The following is a 21,323-nucleotide window of genomic DNA, read 5'->3' as shown; positions in this document are numbered from 1 at the left end:
CTTGTGCTACCACACCCAGCTTGATTTTGTTTTTCTAAAGAAATTAGGCTGTGCGTTGCCATGAGAGATTATATTTTATATGCAGTTTTTTACTCCATTTAGAAGATGGGGGTGGCTATGTGCCTTGGTGGACACAGGAATGGTACCATCTGCCCAGCACCACACAGGACACACGGCTGGATAAATAACAATCTCTGGAGTAGAAAGGGTGTTACCCTAAAAATGTATTGGAGTGAATTGAGACTGTAGGGGCATACGGGCATATTAAATTTATACCAGAGAAACCAGACCCAAGAATTCTTAGACCAAGAAAAAGATGGACATCTCTCACCCAGACTTCATAAAGAGATAGAGACCTCGTACAAGGATGGATGGCAATGTCCTCTTTGCTCCAGTCATCCAACCACCCAGTGTGTGTGTCTATGTCTGTGTGTGTATCTCTCTGTGTGTGTGTGTGTGTGTGTGTATCTCTCTCTCTCCTCTCTCTCTCTCTCTCTCTCTCTCTCTCTCTCTCTCTCTCTCTCTTTCTCTGTCTGTGTATAGAACTGACAGGGAGAGAATATCTAACTGTCTCAGGGACTTTTCTCAGTTTGGTGCCCACTGTTGATGGCTTATTCAATTGCTATCCCCCTGTTCCTTTGTCTGGACCTGCCATCCATCTACCTACCCATTGGCTCATCTGGACCTAGCCCTGTCCTTCACTTCACCTCACTCCTACTGCTCAGCTCTGACCATAGAGCAGGCCCCATGTTACAGAAACCACTCCAGCCTCTGCTTTAGCTCCGTCCTGCTCTTTATCTTATCAATACAGAGACACTTATAGTAGCCCTAGCAATTTCCCAGTTTTGACTTCTCAGGACTCTTTGAAACTTCCTGCCTCTTTAAACCTTTGTAGCCATTATGTTACATGCATACATAGATAGAGCTATAGATAGATAGATTTACTGTGTGGTGTGTGATCTGAGAGTCAATATTAGTAATTAAGATTGGAATGAAAGAACCTGTGTTTGCCATGGCCAGGCTATCAAAAAAAAAGCAGGATTATCTGGAAAATGCTGCCATTGAAATGGCCTTACCTTGTGAATATACTGCTATGAATCAATACATCCTGACATTGTGGAAAGACACAAACATGTTTGGCTATGTTTCTCACTTAGCGTATTGAGGATACCACCCAAGCAATGTCTAATCCCCTAGCCTGCCTTCAGCAGTATCATGGGAGGTCCTTCTTAGCCAGAGTTCTATACCCTGGTGTCTGAGTCACTGTCCATTCCTGCCCCTTGGTTCTATGTCCCCTGCCCATGACAGACTGGCTGGGCCCATCTCCACTGCGAGCTGTGCTGCTGGCCTTAAAGCTAGTTCAATGTTCATAGAATCTTCTCCACTGGGCTGCAGCCAGGGTCAGTGAACAATTTTTTCTTTAATACTGAGAACATGCCAGGCACAGAGCATCCAGCTATATCACCATACAGTGTATTTACAGCCCTTTGTGTGTGTGTATGTGTACCACAGGAACCAGAGCAATGTGTATTGGGGTACACACCCAAATGGGGTCTACACCACCCTCTGTTGGGGTGCACACACAGATGGACTCTCTCTACCACTGTACGTGTTGGGGTACATACACAGATGGGGGCCACACTGCTGTCTCATGGGGTCCATGTACAGATGGGTTACATGTGCTCTCTGGAGGTTGTATGTTGCCCTCAGGGGCCTGGTGAGAGCTGAGTACACTCCCTGTCTTTCATTCAGGGACTGGCTGTGGCTGCCCTGCCTCCCCAGTCTTCCTGGAGGTGTCTGTTCACAAGCCCCTTCCTCTATGAATACCTCGCTGTGCAGGGCTCCGCGTCTTGATCCAATTTCTGTGATTTATATTTTCCATAATTCTATTTGGTCAGGACTTTCAAATTTATTGCACAGTTGTGTTCTGTGTTCCCTGTAATATAGGAGAACGCTGTTTGCCGAGCTTGCTCCCTCGTGGGAAACGTGCTTTCCTGCATTCCTCTCCCCCCTTGATGTGCTAGCTGGAGCTCCCCTCACCTCCCCCCCTTTCGGGGTGTCTGCAATGTCTCCAGGCAGCCAGCCTTCCTCCCTAACCCTCCCGAGGCTGGGCTGTTTCTTCTTTAAACAGTGCTTTTTTTGGGCTGCCCAGGCGGCTTTCTAACATGGAGGGCTTGCTCTGGTGCTGGAGACAAAGAGGGTCTAGGAATAAAACGCCTCTTATAAGAACAGCTACAGACCAAATTCTGGAGGTGCATTGGGGTGCAGCACTGTGTGCAGTTAAGCCATAGTTGCTAACAGCAGTAAGATACCTTGAGTTTTCCAGGGCTGTTCTGAGGTGTGCTCCCATGATGCTCCTGTCCTGTAGCACTACCTCCCAACTTCCTTAGGTCCCTTATGCATGATAACACAACACATAAACAGTAGAGGGGAGTCCGATAACTTTATTCCTAGACCCCAGAAGGCGAGGGAATTGCAGCAGGGTGGGCCCTGAGTACCCAAAAATGCCTGGGCATGAGGGTTGAGAGTGTAGAGTTGGAAAAGGGGGCCCTGGCAGGAGTCAGGGTTGATGGTCTCTGCTGCAGGGCACCTCTTGGCTCTTTTACTTCCAGCGCCCACCGACTTTGCCCTTGGCTGTGGCACCGGCCTTCTTGCTGCTGCAAATGGGAAGCAAATTGTGCTTAATGGTCAGAGGATCCAGCCAGCTAATGGAGACCTTCAGCTCCTGTCTCCCCAAGCTGTTGCCCCCACTTCCAGTGCACACACCTCGTTTCAGCCTGAGCAGTGGGAGCTGACTCACCTGCAGTAGGCCTGACAGGGCCTGGACACTAGTGTGGTTAGCATAGTGTTAGCTGGTTACCTGGGCTCACCTTCTGATCTCCTGCTTTGGCCAAAGGGACTACTGCAGACAGACCCATGCCATCCTAGCTTTGAAAAGTAGTGTTTTTGAAAAGCCTATGCCTTTCAGGATCACAGCTAAGGATAGTCAGTCTCAGGACTTAGGAACCCCATTATCTGAGGCCCTCTGTACCCCAGCAAGCTGGAAGCAGGATACGTGCTATGTGAGGCTCTGGGCTGGCAGGAGGATAAAAGTACATGAGCTCTGGAGCTACCCCAGTGGGATCTTGGGCTGGTGATGTGGCCTCACAGGCCTTCCTGAGTACCCTAACACATGCACGCACCCATGTACACATGGCATTTCATCAAACCAGTCTGTCATGACCCTCCAAGCCACCCAACAGATGTGAGCCAATAGCCTTTGCCTGGAAGCAAGGAAGAAGGGAGAAAAATCTCAAGAAACAGAAAGTCTAGGCAGCTCCACTTGATTTTGTTCTTGAAGTGTGATAACCCCATGTCCAGGTTCAGCATCAGACTTTTAGCATTATATCAAACTAAGAACCTGGTAAGAGGTCACTGTTGCAACAGGCCCTGGAGTCCTGTGGGATCTGATTCCATGTGTGGAGGGGTTACCCTCCTAAGGTATCAGTTCATTTATTCATTCATCCATTTTCCACAACCCCTCCTCTCTTCTCCTCCCATCTTCTGTATCCCAAGCTGGCCTTGAAACTTACTCTGCATCCTATCTTGAACTTCTGATCCTTCTGCCTCTGCCTCCCTCACAAAGTTCTGGGATTATAGATGTGCTCAACTAAAGTACTGAGATCCAACTAAGGACCTTGTACATGCTGGACAAGCACTCTACCTACTGAACTATACCCTCATGCCACCTCTTTGTTGTTGTTGTTGTTGGTGGTGGTGGTGGTGGTGGTGGTGGTAATTGATAAAGGGCTTCATGTAGCCCAGGCTGGCCTTGATCCTGCTTCCAACTCTGGAGATGCATTGAGATTGCAGATATTCATTACCACACCCTGTTACAGGCTCACTGCTGGTTAGTACAGGGAAAATGTATCACTAACAAACCCCATCTGGCACCTCCTGCATGCAGGAGAGGAAGGAGCCAGTGGGTCCCAGGGCCTAGTTAGTCTTGTTATTGCTCTGCTTAGGGCCAGCTACCAGGAACCCTCGTTCAGGAACTGGCTAAAATATTTAGGTCCTACGTAGGGTTGCAGGTTGCTGGCCCTGGAGACTCTAGGCCCAACACAGAGCAAGAATGGGCTGGGCTACTTACTGCTTCTGGGCTTGGTCAATACGGCTCCTGAGGGTGGTGATCTGTAACAACACAGGTGACTTACTGTGACAGGGATCTGGGAAGCCCAGCTGGGCACTGGCCAGGGGACACATGTCTTCACCACAGGGTAGGCCAACTGTGGTATCCCCGCTGTATCCTCATTGCAGGGACACAGTCTCCTATACCATTTTTCTTACTGTCTCCTGGCTCCTTTGTGAGAGGGCACTGTTCTTTGTCCTTGGGCTGTGTCTTGACTTGCTCTCTCTAGCTACCACACACAGCAGCTCCCAGCTAGCCACTTACCTTGTGGCTGAAGCAGGATGCAGTCAGGCACAAGGGACAGGGTGGAAGTAAGGCCTTTAGACCTCTCTAAGTTCCACCACTGACTCCTGATCCCGACCGTCCTGCTCCTTGGTCCATGGTACCTGCTCCTGACTTGGTGGCCCAGAGGCTCTGGAACCAAGTGGACCTCTGGGAAGGCAAGGGCCTTCCTTTCTCATCTGCCAACAAGGGCATCGGGCCAGCCTCATAGCCACCAGCTAAAGTCAGGAGGGAGGAGCTGGGGCAGGAGGGAAAGGCCTTTTGCCACCAGTGTCCTCAACAACCCAAATCTTTGCCATGCGAGATGCTAGCTGAGCATTGCACACCCACAAGCCTGGCCTATAGCAGGCTCTGCCTACTCACAACTTGGCCAGCATCTCCACTCTGGCCCGGACAGTCATGATCTAGAAAAATCAAGATGGTTACCAGGTTGGGTGGGCAGCTGAGGCTTCAAGGCCCTGATGTATATCGGGCCAGTCTTCTGATGAACGAGCAGACTCTTTGAACCGAGGAGACCAGATATGGGCAGAGTGTATCTGGAAGTTATGGGTTCCTGACCCAGCTTCTGTTGCTGAAAAGAATAGCCTGGCCTCTGTTTGGTGGAGCCTCCTTTGAACTAGTTTCTGGGGTAGCCTTGAGGCTGAGGGATGAATCTCTTTTTAGGGATGGCCAATGATGGAGGTGTAGAGACCAAGGCTCTTCAAAGTTGAGAAACTAAGACCCATGTCATGTACCCAGAGGTTGCAAGAAGGTTTTAGCTCATCTTCCCAGAGTTTGGAAGAAGGAGCCAGGATTCATAGATCATCTATCTTGATGACTATGGAAGATGCCCGTGTATGAGTTCCTACCTCTCTCCTCACTGGGTACTGGAGGGACAGGAGGGAAGGATGACACTGATTTGCCAGTGAACCCAGGTTGTTTGCATTTGCCCTAAGCACAGTAGGGACCAGGACAAGTGCCCTTCCCTGTATCCATGGTGTGTAGGAATAAGCTTGCTTCTACCTCATCCCCCAAGGAAGGCCCTGCCATATTTCTGCAGCCCCTTACCTTGCCCTCAACACCTATGAAGGTTGCAACCTCATTCTAGATGCCCTGATCCTCTTCCCAGCCCCCAAGAGACACAGTACTGAACTCTCTTTTTAGTTTCAGATGAATGTATGAGTCACCCTGGCTATATGCTTGCCTTCCCTGAAGAGGCAGATGTCATGGGGACCTCAACAGTTTGAGAACACATAACAGTTCCAGCTACAGCACTGGCCAATTCAGATGCAGGGCCTAGGCTGATGGATCAGGTGCCTGCCCTGAAGAACAGCCTCCAGCAATGGTCCCAGCTGGGCTTAGTGGAGCCAGGTTTCAAGGCGAAGGCAGGACCAGAGTATGACTGGTATGTAGGGAGAGAATTGATCCCCCCCCCCCCCCAAAGAGTAAGCCTCTGCAGGCCCATGAGCCAGAGATGCCCGGACTCACATCATATTTCTGACGTTTCAGCTTCTCCCCAAACTCGAATTTGTCAGTCTCCAGTTGGTACAAGGTATCCCAGAGTTCCTTGGCTTTGTCCCTGGAAGATGGAAAAGAGGGAAAAGAGGAGGTTTGATGGGGTGAAGTTAGAAAGGCAGGGCCCAGGACCTTGCTTCCTCCTCCAGAACCACAGAGAGCTGTGACTCAATTCTCTGGGGAGAAAGTCTCAGCACCATTTAGGAGGGCCCCCCACCTCAGCTTATCATCACTAAGATGGTCGATGTTCAGAGGCTTGCGCCTTTCTGCGAGAATCTTCTTTTTCATTTCCCGGGCTGTCTGTTTCTTGCCTCTCTTCTGGTCAGCCTGAAGAAGGGAGAGGGGATGAAGGGCCCAGTCTCAGAAAGGTACATGGGACAGACAGCAGCCCTACTTGAAGGCCATCCTTCAGGGTTCTGAGAATGTTCCTTACCTTGGCCAGGTAGCTGCTGTAGTTGGCACCCATGGAGGACAGAGCCTTTTTCTTCTTCATGTCATCTTCAGCTCTCCTCTTGGCATCCTCCTCCTCTCTTCTGGCCTTCTCCTCCTGTAGAGACACCCCCCACCCAAGATGCTCAGGGGCTGTCCTTTGAGCAGGCTTCAAAAACTAGCTTTGGGCTTAGAACCTCCTAGAAGGAAGCTGCTCTTTTTCAGGGTTTCTGTAGAGCAAGAAATAATAACCTCATAGCTCTGATTGTTGGCTCTAACAGAGGCCCACAGTAAAAGGAAGGTCTAAGATCCTGTACTTTTCTGGCTACATTGGCTTGGGAGGCCACAGGATGACATAGTCCTTACCGCCAGTCTGTTCTGGCGTTCTCGCTCCTTCTCAGCACGAATCCTCTGCTGCTCAGCTCTCTCTGCACGTCGCTTCTCCTGCAGCCAAGAGGGCAAACTGGTCAGCCCTTCCCTATCATGCCCAGTCCCTACAGAGTATCCAGCAGCCTCTCAGGGCAGCAGTACTCACAATTCTCTCTTTAAGTGCAATTAGCTCCTCTTCTTCCTTCTTTCTAGCTTCAAAGTGGCTGTCAATGAGGGCCTGGAGCTCCATGAGGTCCTTGTTCTGACGCTTCTTCTGGATATCCTGGGGGGCGGGGGGGAAGAGAAAAGTTTCTACCCCTTCTTGCCAGCCTGGGACCCACCTCCAGCTAGGCACACCTCCTACCAGGTCCCTGCAGCTGCTGCCTTCCTAAGGCTCAGTGTGGCCTTGACCACAGGGTCAAGATACTTCCCATGGAGGAATCTAGGCCCTGGCTAATCATGAAGCCAGCACCATTCTTGAGGTGACCTGGCTCAGACTTGGCTCTGTCATCCTCAGAGATAGCCTCTTGGGTCTGGCAAAGAGGTAACCATGAAATTAATTTGCTGCATACATGGATGAATGCTTGAACAAACAAATGGACAGATGAATCGGTGGCTAAATGACAGACAATTGCGAGAAAGGATGGGTGGATGAGTGGATGGATTTGTGGGTACAGGAATGGATGGAGGGACTGGGAAGGGTTGTTGACTTCTTGGGGTCTAAGAGTGAATTAGGGGAGTGTAGCCTAGAGTTAGGCTGCCTTGAGTCTGGCTGCTTGAGAAGACATGACCTAAAGCTCAAAGGCTAGAGTTTGGGATGAGGGTGATCTGGGCCCCATAAACTTACATCGAAGTCTACTTTCTCCCCTTCTGGGATCTTAGGAGCAGTAAGTCTGGGGAAGAGACACAGAAGTTGTTTCATAAGCAGGGACAACTGGGACCATCCCACAGAGGAGCCCAGCCAGCCTCGAATCTAGGCTGGCCCTCCTTCTCTTTCTTGCACCCTGGCACCCAACAGAGCATGTATGTCTCAACTAAAGCAGATTTGCTTGGCTCTTTGTCCTTGGGTTTCTAACCCATGTACCCAGGAGTAGTTTGTCCCTTCCTAGAAGGTATCACCCTGCTTATGTCCACCTTTGTTTTGCTCCCTGCTTCATGCCACCTTTCTCAGACACATAAACAAACTTAGCCAGGTCCTAGCAGAAGGCAGGGTGGCTACCACAGACCCTCCAGGGGCAGTGACTGGCATTAGTTCTGGGGCGAGACCTGTCCTGTGGCTCTGGACACTTTTAATCTTTCTTTCTGAGCAAATGAACGAGAGCCTGTAAGGGGAAAAGGAGCCCCAGCCCGCTGGCCGAGCGACCCCTCCTCCTGCCAACACATTCCAGATGGAGCAGGGAGCCCAGACAACCGCGGCTTTTAGAAGCAGGCCACAGAAGAAAGGGGAGCTGAATAGCGATCAAAACCTGGAGAGGGAAGGGATTTTTCTAAGCTCTGAAGCCCCAAAGTTCCCTCCGAGGGAAAGCTGTACAGATGATGTTGTGCAAATGAAAAACTTATGTATGTGGGGGGAAAAAAAGAGCAAAAATTGAAACGCAGAGGGGGGAAAAAACCAGACCGAAAGAAAAACCTTTTCAGCAAATACAGAGAAGATTTATATCCCTGAGTAAACGGACGATTAAGCAAACACGGAGACGTGTCGGCCATGAGATAAACGAGCAAGGGGCACAAGCCACTGACTTGCAAAGAAAGACGACCAGTTAACAAACATGGACGGTTAGTGGTGGTGCCATCAGAGGAATGCTAAGACAAACAACCATGAGATGCGGTTGGCTGTTCATCAACGGGTGAGGGGCAGACTCCTGTTCCCGCCTTTGGGCGCGGAGGGTGTGGGACACAAGACTGCTCACAGCCCACGTAGGAGACCGCCTTGGCTGGGCCCTGGTGGAAAGCAACTTGGCAGTGAGTGTCAAAGTCTTCAGAGCACTGGTCTTCTTTGACCCAGTAATTCCAGTTCTGGGAATGTGGCCTAGGCAAATAGCCCTCAAGATGGAAAATAATTTCTGCCCAGCGTTATTTATGATTGTAAAATATTGGGGAAAGCCTGTGATCGGGGAATGGTTAGGAAAATTATGGTTTGTCCAATTGATGGAATATTATGTGGCCATTCAAAATATTTAAGAAGACTATGTAAAAACATGGAAAAATACTTATGAATAGTGCTAAATTTTTTTAAAAGCAGAATTCAAGGCTCTATAGACAGTCCCGTGCTTGAAAAAACATAGTCAAGATCTTTATTTTCCAAGAACTTCATGTAGAAAAAGAACAGGAAGAAATAAAGATCCTTTTTCCCCTCCCTGGTCCTTTCCACAGTCTGGCTGGTGAGTGAGTGGAGAATTATGGATGGATTTTTTTCCCCTTCATTTGACTTTTATGTATTTTCCAAATTTTCTTAATGAGGTGTTTTATTTTCATATTGAGAACATAAATAATTTTTCTAAGATGAGAAACTATCTCAGAATCCTGCATTTCTTTATGTGAACTTGATTTAAAACAGCATTCAAGGGAGGAGTGTGGGCCAGCCACACGCTTCACCTAGCTCCATTCTTCTCTGGAGGATGGGGAGGGAATGAGGGGCAAGTGCCAAAAGTTCAACCTGGTTCAGAGTGGGGGACCGGCAGAGAGGTTCAAAGGGACCAGAAGGAGCGGTACATGGAAGTTCTGGATCCATCTACCTCCTGGTTAACTCACATGTAAGTGAGGCCAGAGTAAGCCCTCTGCAGTGTGGCTCATGGGGGCTCAGCCCCTGAGTAGCCTGCTCTTTTGGACCAGGTCCATCCAGAGTGGGGTCTCATCTCAACTGGGAGATCCTCACCTCTCAAGCCCATTTTTAAAAAATACATCTATCTGGAGACCTGGGCAGTTTCTCAGCATACTGAGGCACGGCAGACACGTGGTGCCTTCAGTCTCAATCCTGAGCTTAAGTCTGTGGCCAGTGGCCTCCTCCTTGACTGCACTGGCTGATGGGAAAGAAGCACAGCCTACCGTCTTTCTATTCATTTCCACTGGCAACTATGGTCCCTAGTATCCTCTGTCATTTGAATTCTTCTTCTAAGACAGGCTGGGCTTCCCAACCCACCCTGTTCTGGCATTCCCCCATAGCTCTGCCTGGATCCCACACTTACTTGGGTCTTGGTTTCTCCTCTACTCATGACAGCCAGGATGGGAAGAGGAAGAAAAAGAGATCAGGTAAGATAGGATGGAGCTTCCTGACTCAGACTGGGGACTTCTACTCAGCCCACCCAGGCCACCCTCCTTCTCAGAAGCATGATACCTATGAAATTCCCTAGGGGCTCTAAGAAGGACTTTGGGTGTGGGTGTGAAGGCAAGAAAAGGAGAAACCACAGAAGACACGCATGACCCTAGAGCCTGGGAGGGAGGGAAGGTAGGAAGGCAAAGGGACTGGAGGACAGATTTCTAGAAAGTCTGGGTAACATCTGGGATGCTGGCTTGTCTCTACTGACCAACCACCTGTTTGCTTCTAAGTGGCAGAAGCCTGGCCTTAGCTTAGCCCCCTAACTCCATGGCGGATGCACATAAAGCCTTAGTTAGCATCTTGTCACTGAGGTCCCGTGCCAGGGAGAAAAGGAAGACAGACAGACATAGACAGACAGAATGAAAGGGCTGGAGAGTAACAACATAGACACTGGACTATTGGTTCTTCTTGCCAGAGGCCTGTGCAATTGGAGCAGGGGGGCTGCGACAGCGCTGGCAGGCCTTACCTTCCTCGTCTTCCTCCCGCTCCTCCTCGACGACAGCATCTTCATGATGTGGGTGCAAGCGCACATGCAAGAAAAAAGCCACGCAGCTGCAGAAGTGCAGAGGCCACACAGCAGCGGTGGCCACACGGAACAGCAGAGGCAGGCACGCATAGAGCCCCGTGCCTGAGGGTGGCAGGGCAGCTCCTACACCTTCCTATAGGTTTCATCCCATTCATGTATACTTGCTGTCCAGGCTGCTCTCTAATGCTCAAAGTAGCTAAGGATGTCTTTGAACTCCTTATCCTCCTGCCTCCACCTCCCAAGTGCTGGGTATGTTCTGTTACAGCTGGTTTATGCAGTACTGGTAATTGAACCCAGGGCTTTATGCATGCTGGCCAAGAAGGCTTGGCTGTGAGGACAGAGCATGGGGACTGGAGCTAGCTTTCCCACTGGGAAGATCCTGAGGCTGTTCTCTACCTTCCAGCTGTCAGGGAACCTTCCATTGCCTTCTACTACCTAGTCTTGAACATGGGCACATACTGTAGTTTCTACAGTCACTTTATTTCCAACTCTTTGTAAAAGTCTTTGTTCATAGAGCCTGCCTGGGATCCAAAAATATTTTTTTGGCTCATCCGTATCTGTGAGCTTTGACAGGTTCAGCCCTAGGACAGGGCCTCCTGATCCTGGGAACCTGCCCTCTGACCCCTGAGAGGCTTTTTCCCATGCATCTTGGTGGGGCCTCTCTTCTTCCCTTCCTTTAGAGCCTTGCTAGGCCGGTTGTCCTGAGGAAAGGCTGCTTCCTCTGAGTGTGACCCACTCCAGCCGAGGTTGGGACTGGTATTGACCGCAGCTGCTCACCGTCAGCCTCCCTTGCACTCTACTTTAGCCCTGCTCTGGCTTTAGCAGAAGAAGCAAGGCTGCTGACATGCGTGCATTCTGTTTGCCTGGAACACAGTGAGACCTGACAGGGAAGCATCTGGAACTCCTAGTATATTTGCACGTGGCTAGTAGCCAACAAGCCCCATGCACAGTGTGGGTGGGGGTCTTGCTGCATGTTCTGACCAGTGCCCTTCTGGAATACCTATTTCTCACCCCTCTGGAAGACATATGGCTACTTAACCACCAAAGCATGTGGCAGCACTGCCTGAATAGGCAGCTTAGAGCTACAGGAGAGCCTGATACTACTCTTGCCTAACACCTCAGGAGTGGCGGTCCAGGGAGAAGTGGGAAGAGGCAGAGCCTTTGCTTGCATGAGGTCCAGGGGAGTGGCCTGGGGAGGAAGTGAAGGGGCTGATGGGCTCACCTTACCCTTATGACATTCTGGGGACAGGGAAGGATGGGGTGCTCCCAAGAGTTGTATGAGAGGCAGCTGCATAATGGCAAGGTAAGGCACCCCCGCCCCCCCCCCCCCCGTGCTTTGTCTCCCCACCCTTTTGTCTGTCCATTTGTCTGCCAGTAAATCTCAGTTCTGGTCCCAGGGAGGCCAGGCAACCTAAGATGTGTGGCCTGAAAACATCCCTGGGTCCCTCTCCTAGCATGATCTTACCCAGGTGCTTCCTTTCAGGCCCAGCCACCAGGAGTCTGCCAGCATGTAAGTGGAGGGGCTGAAATGGGTTCCCTGAATCCAGCCCCTCCTCCCTCCCCAGTGTAACCAGCCCTGCTGCTAGGCTGACAATCCCCATCCCCCAACCCTGTCAATTCTGCTTGACGGGTGTGTCTGGCTCAGGCCCAGGCGCTGGATGGGATGCTGGGATCTGACTGATTACCTGTTCGCATGCATGGCCCCTGGCTGTTCCAGGTCTCTGACATCTCCACCTTGGGCCCCAGCCTGACTTTCTGCTTTGCCCCACTTGCCCCTCTACCCTCCCTTCAGACCCACCCCTCCTTACTTTCCTCCCTCTGACTTGATATCTGGGGTAGGTTGGAGGCTATCGATCCAGACTCTTTGCTTTGCTCTACATATCCTGATGAGGCCACAGAGGGTCTCCATAGATCTCCAGCGCCATCTTCTTAAGACTGGCTCTGAAGACCCAGGACAGCCCATATGTCCCATTTAATTTTCCTGATGGAAGTGGAGGAGCCTTGTTCTTTGCCCTTAAAGACTGACACTAGGGACTGCCACTGTCAGCCACCTAGGCCTCCTGGTGATCAGGCTAACTTCCCTATTCTGTGCTGTCCTTAGCCCAGAGACCAGCAGGGCTTAGTTGGTAGTGGGTATATTGGAAAGGGAGTGAGAGACAGTTAATCAGAGAGGGGTGAGGGAGGAGGGGAAGGCTGTGACTGTGAGGTGAACCTGGACCTACCTTCTTGGACTTCCTCTGTGGAACAGCACCAGGGGAGGAGAAAGGGAAGGAGGAGAGAAAATGAATGAGTGGAAGGCAGTGTGGGAGAAGGGGAGAGAAACAAACAGGTGTGTGGTAGAGATGGGTAAGTTACACAGCACCCTCTTGTTCCTTTTTGGCTGGCTCCTGCACACACCCACACATGGCCACATATGTCATGTGGCATTGAAGTCATGTCACATACCTGGTTCGGGGGCTAAGGAGGGCCACGGAACAAGAGGCAAAACCACGGGTCAGAGGTCAGAGAAGGGATCCAGGTTAAAAGGAAACAGCCGGTCGCCGAGGGGTGGGATACGTGCAGGAAGCGAGCAAGATACTGTTAGAGTTAGTTGGGGTCACGACACCCTCAATCCCACAGCCCAGATTCTGGGTCCCCACTCAGAACTTGGGAATAAGAGGAGTTGCAAAGAACCAAACTCACCCCCAATGTGTTTTGCCTCACAAGTAGGGAAACTGAGCTGAGGGTTGGGACTCTGGCTCTTGCTTTGGTTCCTCCCCTCATCTGCCCATCTCCTGTTTGCTCTCAGCTGGGCCCCAGTCTAGAGTTGAAGCCTACTTGGAGTCTCTAGTACCCAAGGGGAGCAGAGTCCATTCCAAATACTTCTTTTCTTGCCACCTCAGAGGGAGGTGCTAAAGCCTTTTCCTTGGGCCTTCATGTTATAACCCTTAAAGAGGGTTGAGATGGGGCCTGTGATTGGTTTGATAGGGAATACAACTAACTGGCTAGGGAAATTGACTAGGGAGGAGGCCTTGGTCTGAAGCAGGGCCTCTGGCTAGTCCTCTCCCTAATGACCTGAGCTCTTTGGACATTTGGCCTGGTGGATCTGGCCTAGCAAAGGTCTTGGTCATCATGGGCTTTCACTGACTAGGGAAGGAGACTCAACCCATTCCTGGCTCTATAGTCTCCCCCACCACTCCTGTATTAGGCTGCCCTCTCTAGTATCAGAAACATCTGGCAAAATCTGGGGCAGCCGTGAAGGGATTCTTGGAGTTCTCATTCTCTTTGGTCAAGCATTGGCCATGATTAGTGGGTTATGTGGGGCCACATGGGGGGCCTCTTGGTTGGCTGGCGCCACCTTGCTTTCCTGCCCTCTTCCCCACACCACATGGCTCCAGCCAGACCCTGGGCTCCACATGGGGACCAGAAGTCCTGTATCCTCATACCTTCCTCCTGGACTTCTGCGGCCGAGGAATGCCAGGGAGTGCAGGGTGGCAGGGAGGAGAAAGGATAGGTTTAGAAAGAAGCACACAGCAGGCCCTTAGAGACAGGCCCTGAGGTCACAGCCCTATAAGAGGGAAGGTTACACCAAATTCACCATTAGAGGGCAAGGGCAAGTGGGGTTCAAGTCCTAAGCCAACTCACCTTCCTCCTGGGCCTCCTCTGAGGGTGAGCAAAGGTGACAGAGAGATGCCATGTAGGGAAGAGAATGAACAAGGACAGACATTAGAAACAGGGGCTTTCCTGGGTTCTCTTGGACCAAGCATGATGAGCAGGTCAGATTCCCATGCTTGGCCCACAGCAGCTAACTACAGTGAATAGGATCCTCAGGCATCAGCCACCAATGTCCTTGCTGGGGTATTGAGTTTGTACCTTCCTCAGGCCTGGCCCTCTACACCCTATGTCCCATGTCTGGGTGTTTATAATTCTATTCTATAGGGTATGGAGGTGAGGATCAGGGGTAAATTCATGTGTTTAATCATTTCTGACCTAGGAGGTTCCATCTAGCTGCCAGGAATAAAGGTAGGTCAAGAGGCTTTGAGAAAACGAGACCCTTAGAGCCAACCCTAGAGAAGGGCAGCCCCCAGGGCCACATCTCACTCAGAAACCAGCCTTTCCATCTTCTGACAGTAAGATGTTTGCTCAGGCTGTTAAAGTAGCAGGTATTTTCAAAATATTTTGAAAACACAGCACCCAGCAGCCTTTGCAGGATGGCCTGTCTGGTGAGTTGCATGAAGTCTCCCTAAGCTGAGCAGGTGCCAGGAGCAGACAGCTTGTCAGGCCTGGGAACCGCTGTGCTGTGCTGCTCCCAGGTGCACCAAGACTCGACATTTTGCCCGCCCACACCTGCCCAGGCACGACAGAGCCAGGGAGGGGTCTCCAGCAGCCCAAGGGTACAGTGAAGGAGAGATGCTAAGAGAGGCAGAGAGAGAGAGAGAGAGAAAGAGAGAGAGAGAGAGAGAGAGAAAGAGAGAGAGAGAGAGAGAAAGAGAGAGAGAGAGAGAGAGAGAGAGAGAGAGAGAGAAGGATAAGGACAGAGACAGAGAAATAGAGAAAGATGACAGCAACAAAAAGAGAGATAAAGAGACAGGAATAGAGAAAGGCAGAGATAGAGACAGAGACACAGGAAGACAGAGACAAAGAAAGATAGAGAAAAAAGCTGGAGAGACACAAGAAGACTAAAAGAGAAGCTACAATGGCTCTGAAGGGTTACAGTGTGTGAGGTCAAGACCCCTGTTATTAATGAATGAGTTTTAATGGCCAGAAACACACTCCACTTCACACACCATGGACACAGTGACCACAGGGCATGTGTGAGTGGTTAATGAGTGTCTATTAATCCATCAAAGAGATAGAGGATTAATGGTTTAATTAATGATCAAGCCATTGACCATTAATTAAATAATGGCATTATTAATCACTAACAGTTAATGACAAGTGATGATGGTTAATAGTACATTCATGAGGAAGGGAGTAGACAGTTCATTGTCAGCTCAGGGAGGATTCCCTGAAGGCCTTCCCAAGGATGGGCATTGAGAGGCCTCTGGCTTCCTGAGTTACCTTCCTCTTCGTATTGTTCTGCATTAGAATAGAACAAAAGAAAGGAGCCAGTTAGCAGAGATAGGACTGGAGGGGGTGAGGCATTTGAAGGACACATCAGCCTGCTCTGTCCTTAGACAGCCCGGTACTTCTACTGGCTAGGGATTAGGTCTGGGATCTTCAGTCCAGAGATGCTTTGTGGTAGCTTGGGGAGATGGTCAGTTAGCAAAGTGCTTGCCATATAAGCACGAGGACCTGAGTCACATCCCAGGATTCAAATAAAAAGCCAAGTGTGGTTTACACATTCTCATTCCCAGTGCTGATGAGGCAGAGACAGGAGGACTCTCCAGGGGCTTGCTGGCCAGCCAGTCTAGGCTAATCATCAAACTTGTGGTTCAGTGAGAGACGACCCCTCCCCCCCATCTCAAAAAGCAAGGTGGACAGCTCCTGAAAATGACATCCAAGGTTGACCTCTGGCCCACACATATGAACACATCTGAAAACACACACGCACACACACATGAACACAGAGGCTTTGTGGCCTTAGAGGGGAAAATACTCAGCTATAAGGGAGACATTGGATGTCTCTAGATTTCATGGACTACTAAGGCCATGTGAGTGACCAAAGGTGACAAAGACAGGGAAGCTGCCTACCCAGACTCGAGTTCTCAGGGCTTCACAGACACACAGGTATACAGGATTGGGACAGGTCAAGGTATGAGTACACAGGAAAAAAAAAGTAAGCCAGAGAGTCAAGATAATTTGGGAGATGGATGTCTTTGAAGCTCAATGACTGACCTAGCTGGTCAGGGACTCTTGGGCAATGAGTACCCAAGGGACGAATGCTGTCCATAGTCAAAGCTCTCCCCACACCAAGAGCGATTCTTCTATAGAAGTAATATAGAGAAAATAGAGAAGATACTTACCCTCAACTTGCTCACTGTCATGGTGGTGGGAGTAGTGGTGGGGAGAGAGAAAGACAGAGCGGGGGGGGGGGGGGAGAGAGAGAGAGAGAGAGAGAGAGAGAGAGAGAGAGGTGTGAGCTTGAACTGCTGACTTGAGGCAGATGTCTGTAGGTGCCAGGGGTCCCATCCCACCAGCAAGGGAGATGACCATACAGCAGGGTACTCACGTTTCCTCGTCAGACATAGTGGCGGTGGGTTGTGTCTGGAGAGGGAACATCAACAGAAGGGACAGTTAGGAATTGCCTTGGTTTAGAAACCTCACAAGAGTGGGCTCTCAGAGATTTGGGCCTAGAGGGAATGTAAGTAGACTGTAATTGAGGGCTACCTTTTGATCCCCCTGACTGGCCTTTCTCCCCATGACTCTGATCCCCCTTCTTCTTTTCCTGGCTCCAGCCTGGAACTTAGACTCCATGGCTGATTAGTTGTTGGAAAGTTGTCATATACATTCCACCCTGAACAGATGTCCCATCTCTAAATACAGAGACATGCACAGGTTGTGAGTAAGAGCTTCAGGACCCTCTGGATCTGGGGACATCCTTGCTTGTCTGAATTGATGACCTCTGGCTAGAGAACCACCCTAAAATGGCTGACCCCAGCTTCAAGGGTACAGATATTCTCAGTCTGCCAGCTCTTCTTCCCTGGGTGAGCTCAAACTTTCTACTGTGCCTCATGTTTTCCTTGGGAGTCCAAGCTCCTCTTGGGGCTACCCCAGGTCCTCTTTTGTGTTCTCTGAAATCCTCTGGGGTACCCCTTCAAATTACAGAGCCCATAAGTGTTCAGTCTCTTTGTCTCCATTCCTGTGAAATCCATGGAGATTGAACTCACTGGGGTGGGTCTGAGAAACTTCTCTGTGGGAAGCCTTAGCTTGACACCCATGTGCTGAATAGATTGAGCTAACAGAGCCTCAGACCTCCTAGCATTACGTCTGGGACTGCATACACAGGCTCAGGCATGGTGGCTACAGTGAGAGAGAACTTGGTTCCTGTGAACTGGTCATTGTACATGCCTACAGTGTCTGGGGCCTGGGAACCTTCAAAGAACTGTATCAGAATGTTGACTCAGGGTTTGACAAACAAAGGTCATAAAAACACAACACAGCTGACTTGGAGACAATAGCTCTGCTGTCCCCAGGGAGCACATATAAGAAAACTGTTGTTCAGGGGCTAAAAATGCACCAGCAGCTTGATGCTAAGATGGGGCCTGTTTCTAAGCCCTGTTGATAACATTAGCTTTCCCAGAACAACAGAAACTTCCTGTAAAATTAACCCACAGATACCTGGGAGGCCCTGTGGCCAAGCACCAGGCTCAGCCCTGCCTCATCCCAGAGCCTCTGTGTAGACTTCACCAACCATAAGTAGGCCACCCAGCCAGAGTTGTCCCATCTTCTTGCTCTGCTCTGATTCCTACCAGTCCTTCTAACTTTCTTCTTTACTGTCTTCTGCACTACCCCCTCCAACAGGAGCACTCTGTGGGATGGGAAGGCCAGTGGGGTGGAGCAGTTGAGCTGAGGCCCCATCTGCTTTGCCACCTCTGGTTTCCACTGGACCCACACACCTGTCAGCAATGGAGGGAGGGGGCAGTGTGTGTGTGTGTGTGAGGGGGTGTTGTGCCAGCAATGGAGAGAGGGGGTAGTGTGTGGGGGGAGGGTGTTGTGTGTTTATAAGGAGCCAATGGCAGCTGAAGTGTCCAAAAATAGGCATCAAAATTAGCAAGACTCCTCTGTCCTGAAACCCAAGATGGCAGGGGGGCAGGGTACTGAGAACAACTCAGCCATCTTGGCTCCCCTCCTGACTCCTACAGGCATCCATCCAGCAAGTAGCCTTGCTACTTCCAAAGTGAGGTAGCAATGCCCTTTTTTGAGGTTGAAAAACTGAGGTTCCTGGTCTTCTATAGAGGTCCTGAAGGCCCACTTGAGCATATCTGTGCCTTTCCACCCACATTTCAACATCCCTGTAAATTGGGGAGAGGCAGAGGTAGGGTGTCAGGGATGGGACAGGGATGACCAATAAACAACGGAGAGTGAAAACAGTTGTTCTGTAGAGGGTTCTGGCCTTAGAAGAGGGTTCGTGAAACTAGCCTGTGAGGTCAGTTTCCTTGGGGATCCATGACAAACTCCCCTCCTTCAAAGGTGACAAAGCCCCCAAAAGGGCAAGGGGCCCTGCCATTCACTTGCTATGGGACCCTTATCACTTCCTGTTTTGGGCCTAGTCTCCTCTGACCAACCTTGCCAGGTCCCATCTCCTCCAAGGATTCTCAAGGACATCTAGAAAGCTCAGACTCAGGAAGTAAGGAATCCGAGCCTGGAGACTGAGCAAAGGCGGGAGCCTGGAGGGCTAGGGACCACCTGTTTTCTCAACCACAAGTAAGATCAGATATGAGCTTCCTGCTCCGGCCCAGGTCCCTTTCATTACCTCTCTCCTGATTCAGCTTGGCTCCTGTTTATCTTCACCTGAACCTTAGGAATCTGCCCCAGGGGTTCACAGCTAGCTCTCCCTAGAGCTTCTACCTAGGGTGCTCTGAGATAAGCCCACATCTGCAAAATGGCAAAATAGCTTAGCTTAGGACCCAGATCCTTGGGCTCCAGGGATGAGTTGAAATCACATTCTTTCTCTAAGGTCATTCTTTCAGAGCCCCCACAGGGGCTCCAGCCAGCTGCCAGTCAGGCAGCTGCAGGCAGCCCTCAGAGCTCTGGACAATGTCTCCTGACTTGATCCTTATCTCACCCCCTGCCCTTCTTCCTAGATCCTACCTTAGGAGGGCTCCTTAGTCCTGAGTCACCCAGGAGCCCTGCTCCTTCCTGCTTCCATGCCTTTCTATTCTGGTTTAGAGCCAGGTTTTCAATGTCATCCCAAGGCTCAAACACCATGCTTCTAGTCACCAACATATAACACAGCAAGAGGCACAGGACCTGTTAAATTCCCCTTAGATGCTAGGCAGCCAAGCCCTGACACAGTCACCCACTCCTAGGCAGGCTGTTCACATCCATACATACCCACCTGCAGTTGAGTCTGAGAAAGGCTGGGGGCTCCTTGTAGACAGGACCAGCAGCAGGCACTGTCCAACAGCCTCACCCCTTCATGTTATAGTGACATCTGATCTTCTCTGGCAGCCCATTGGCCAGCAGATGGGTGGCTGGGGCATGGGGGCATGGGAAGGGGGAGGGTGTGCCCAAGCAGGCCCCTGACCAAGTATAGGAATGCCCTAGAGGAAGAGGCCTAAGGAGGCAAGGATGGAGGAGACATGCCTGGAGGAGGAGGCAAGGTCCCCAACTGTTCCAGAAAGGTGTCAGCTGCTATTTTTACCTACCCTCCCCCTCAGCAATGGGCACATGTCTGATGGGCTGAGGGAGAGCAGAGGAAAGGATTAGGTCTAGGTCTAGGCCAAGGCTGTTCTTGAGTCAGGCTGTTAGGGAAGGGTCACCAGAGCCTGGGTTTTGAGTTCTTTGGTCCCCTGTTCCTCTGCCCAAGGTGGCTTGTAGGAGTGAGTACTTTGTTCAATATAGGTGTCTAACTCTATGTGGCACCCCCTGCAGCTCTGCCCTACTTCTCCATCATAGAGACAGCTCAAGATTCCCACCAAATGAAGAACCCTGGGTCCCTGGCCAATGCCACACATAACCCCCTAGAGGCCAGGCCTATTTTTCAAGTAGACATCACTGGAACACATGACATGAAAAGATAGGAGAAATGATGACCCACACCTTGCCCATGGTTGTTCATCTTCTTTAGTGACTGGGGAAGGCTGAGCAATGTTTGGGCCCATTATTGGTCAGGGGCTCCATACTAAGTAGTGGACCTGGAGGTCATATCTCAGGCCAGGGACATGGGCCCTGCTGAGCAGACCTGGCCATGAGCAGACCTGGCCATGTGCCTGGCCTTTTTTCCTCAAGACTCCAGGGGGCACCATCCAACCATGGACACCTCTCCTGGGCCTCGTGTGCCTGGATAGCCTCTAGGGAAACTGAAGCATCAAGTACCAAAAGACCAACACAGCATTTGCCATTCACTCTCTTAACTCTCTTAGACCCCATGGGTTGGGTATAACTGGTGGGGTCCATGGATCTGTTCAGTTTAGGGGAAAAGCCAACGTGAAGTGTAAAGTAATGGTAGATGAACCCTAAGGAACACAGACAGGGCTCTGGTCCTTTCGCCTCCTAAGGTAATAGACATCAGGATGACCAGCAGGAGGCTCACAGTATCCCAGTCTCAGTTGAATATTAAGAGTTTCTGGAAGGTTTGGACTGACCCACCACCCACCTCCTACATGTTAGAGACAGGGCCATAGAACGCCAGAGATATACAAGATCCAGCTTGTGGTCAAAAGCAGTGGGGCCAGTCTTCTAGCCTGCTGGCTCATAGAACAGAGCTTCTCTCCTGCTCTCCTGTGCTCTAAGCACCTGCTCCTTAGAGGTCCCAGGAGCTGCTCGGCCACCTCAGCCTTCCTGGCCAGAGCCTATGCTTCCCTCCATACTCATCCACGCCACTGGATAGTTAGGGTTCAGTGAGCTCTAAGTATTGTGGATGCCCACCTCAATCTGGCCTTGAGGGTCATGTAGAGTTTATGAAGCCCCACACTAGTGCCATGGGGACTCTAAATCTCTTCTGTGGTTAGGTCAGCCTCCCTTCTCATCTGGCTTTACCGAGACTAAGCAAATCACTCAGCTGAAGAATACAGAGAGCAGAAATGGGGGATTTTGTCCAGTCTATGGTTGTTGAACGCCTGAATCCAGAAACTCTTTTCTGAGAGGAATGGGGT

At 50.6% G+C, this 21,323-nt stretch overlaps 2 protein-coding genes across 21 annotated transcripts in view; both read right to left on the bottom strand.

Annotated features, from left to right (window-relative positions):
• Positions 1 to 2,424: 2,424 nt before the first annotated feature.
• Positions 2,425 to 19,633, bottom strand: Tnnt3 (troponin T3, fast skeletal type). 20 transcript variants are annotated; one of them, XM_076913759.1, is made up of 17 exons: positions 19,565 to 19,633; positions 16,736 to 16,770; positions 16,530 to 16,543; positions 15,625 to 15,642; positions 14,209 to 14,226; positions 14,010 to 14,024; positions 13,030 to 13,041; positions 12,807 to 12,821; positions 9,928 to 9,946; positions 7,590 to 7,635; positions 6,909 to 7,025; positions 6,740 to 6,817; positions 6,378 to 6,491; positions 6,162 to 6,271; positions 5,918 to 6,008; positions 4,814 to 4,854; positions 2,425 to 2,657 (listed from the first exon to the last, which is right to left on the bottom strand). In XM_076913759.1, exons 2-17 carry the CDS (start codon positions 16,750 to 16,752, stop codon positions 2,603 to 2,605), a joined length of 780 nt encoding a protein of 259 aa, XP_076769874.1. In that variant the 5' UTR covers positions 16,753 to 16,770; positions 19,565 to 19,633; the 3' UTR covers positions 2,425 to 2,602. The 20 variants fall into 20 exon arrangements, with proteins under 20 accessions (XP_076769874.1, XP_076769875.1, XP_076769878.1 ...); XM_076913760.1 differs by lacking the exon at positions 4,814 to 4,854 and adding an exon at positions 4,130 to 4,170; XM_076913763.1 differs by lacking the exon at positions 12,807 to 12,821.
• Lsp1 (lymphocyte specific protein 1) overlaps positions 16,740 to 21,323 on the bottom strand; it is a 41,349-nt gene continuing 36,765 nt past the window's right edge. Inside the window, exon 11 of the mRNA XM_076913752.1 lies at positions 16,740 to 16,770. The gene's annotated coding sequence lies outside the window, so the exon portion shown is untranslated. The remainder of the gene's footprint in view (positions 16,771 to 21,323) is intronic.

This window comes from Arvicanthis niloticus, chromosome 1 (assembly GCF_011762505.2).
Source record: "Arvicanthis niloticus isolate mArvNil1 chromosome 1, mArvNil1.pat.X, whole genome shotgun sequence".
NCBI classification, from domain to species: Eukaryota; Metazoa; Chordata; class Mammalia; order Rodentia; family Muridae; genus Arvicanthis; species Arvicanthis niloticus.
The sequence above is the reverse complement of the archived record's forward strand: the minus strand, read 5'-3'. Positions and strand labels throughout refer to the sequence as shown.

Bases quoted from the DNA above. Each gene is read 5' to 3' on its own strand.
- Tnnt3 (XM_076913759.1), bottom strand. The intron at 6,009-6,161 runs GTGGGGGGCCCT...TCCATCTTCCAG, and splicing joins CTTAGTGATGATAAGCTGAG to GGACAAAGCCAAGGAACTCT. The intron at 2,658-4,813 runs GTGAGTAGGCAG...TCCCATTTGCAG, and splicing joins GTGGAGATGCTGGCCAAGTT to CAGCAAGAAGGCCGGTGCCA.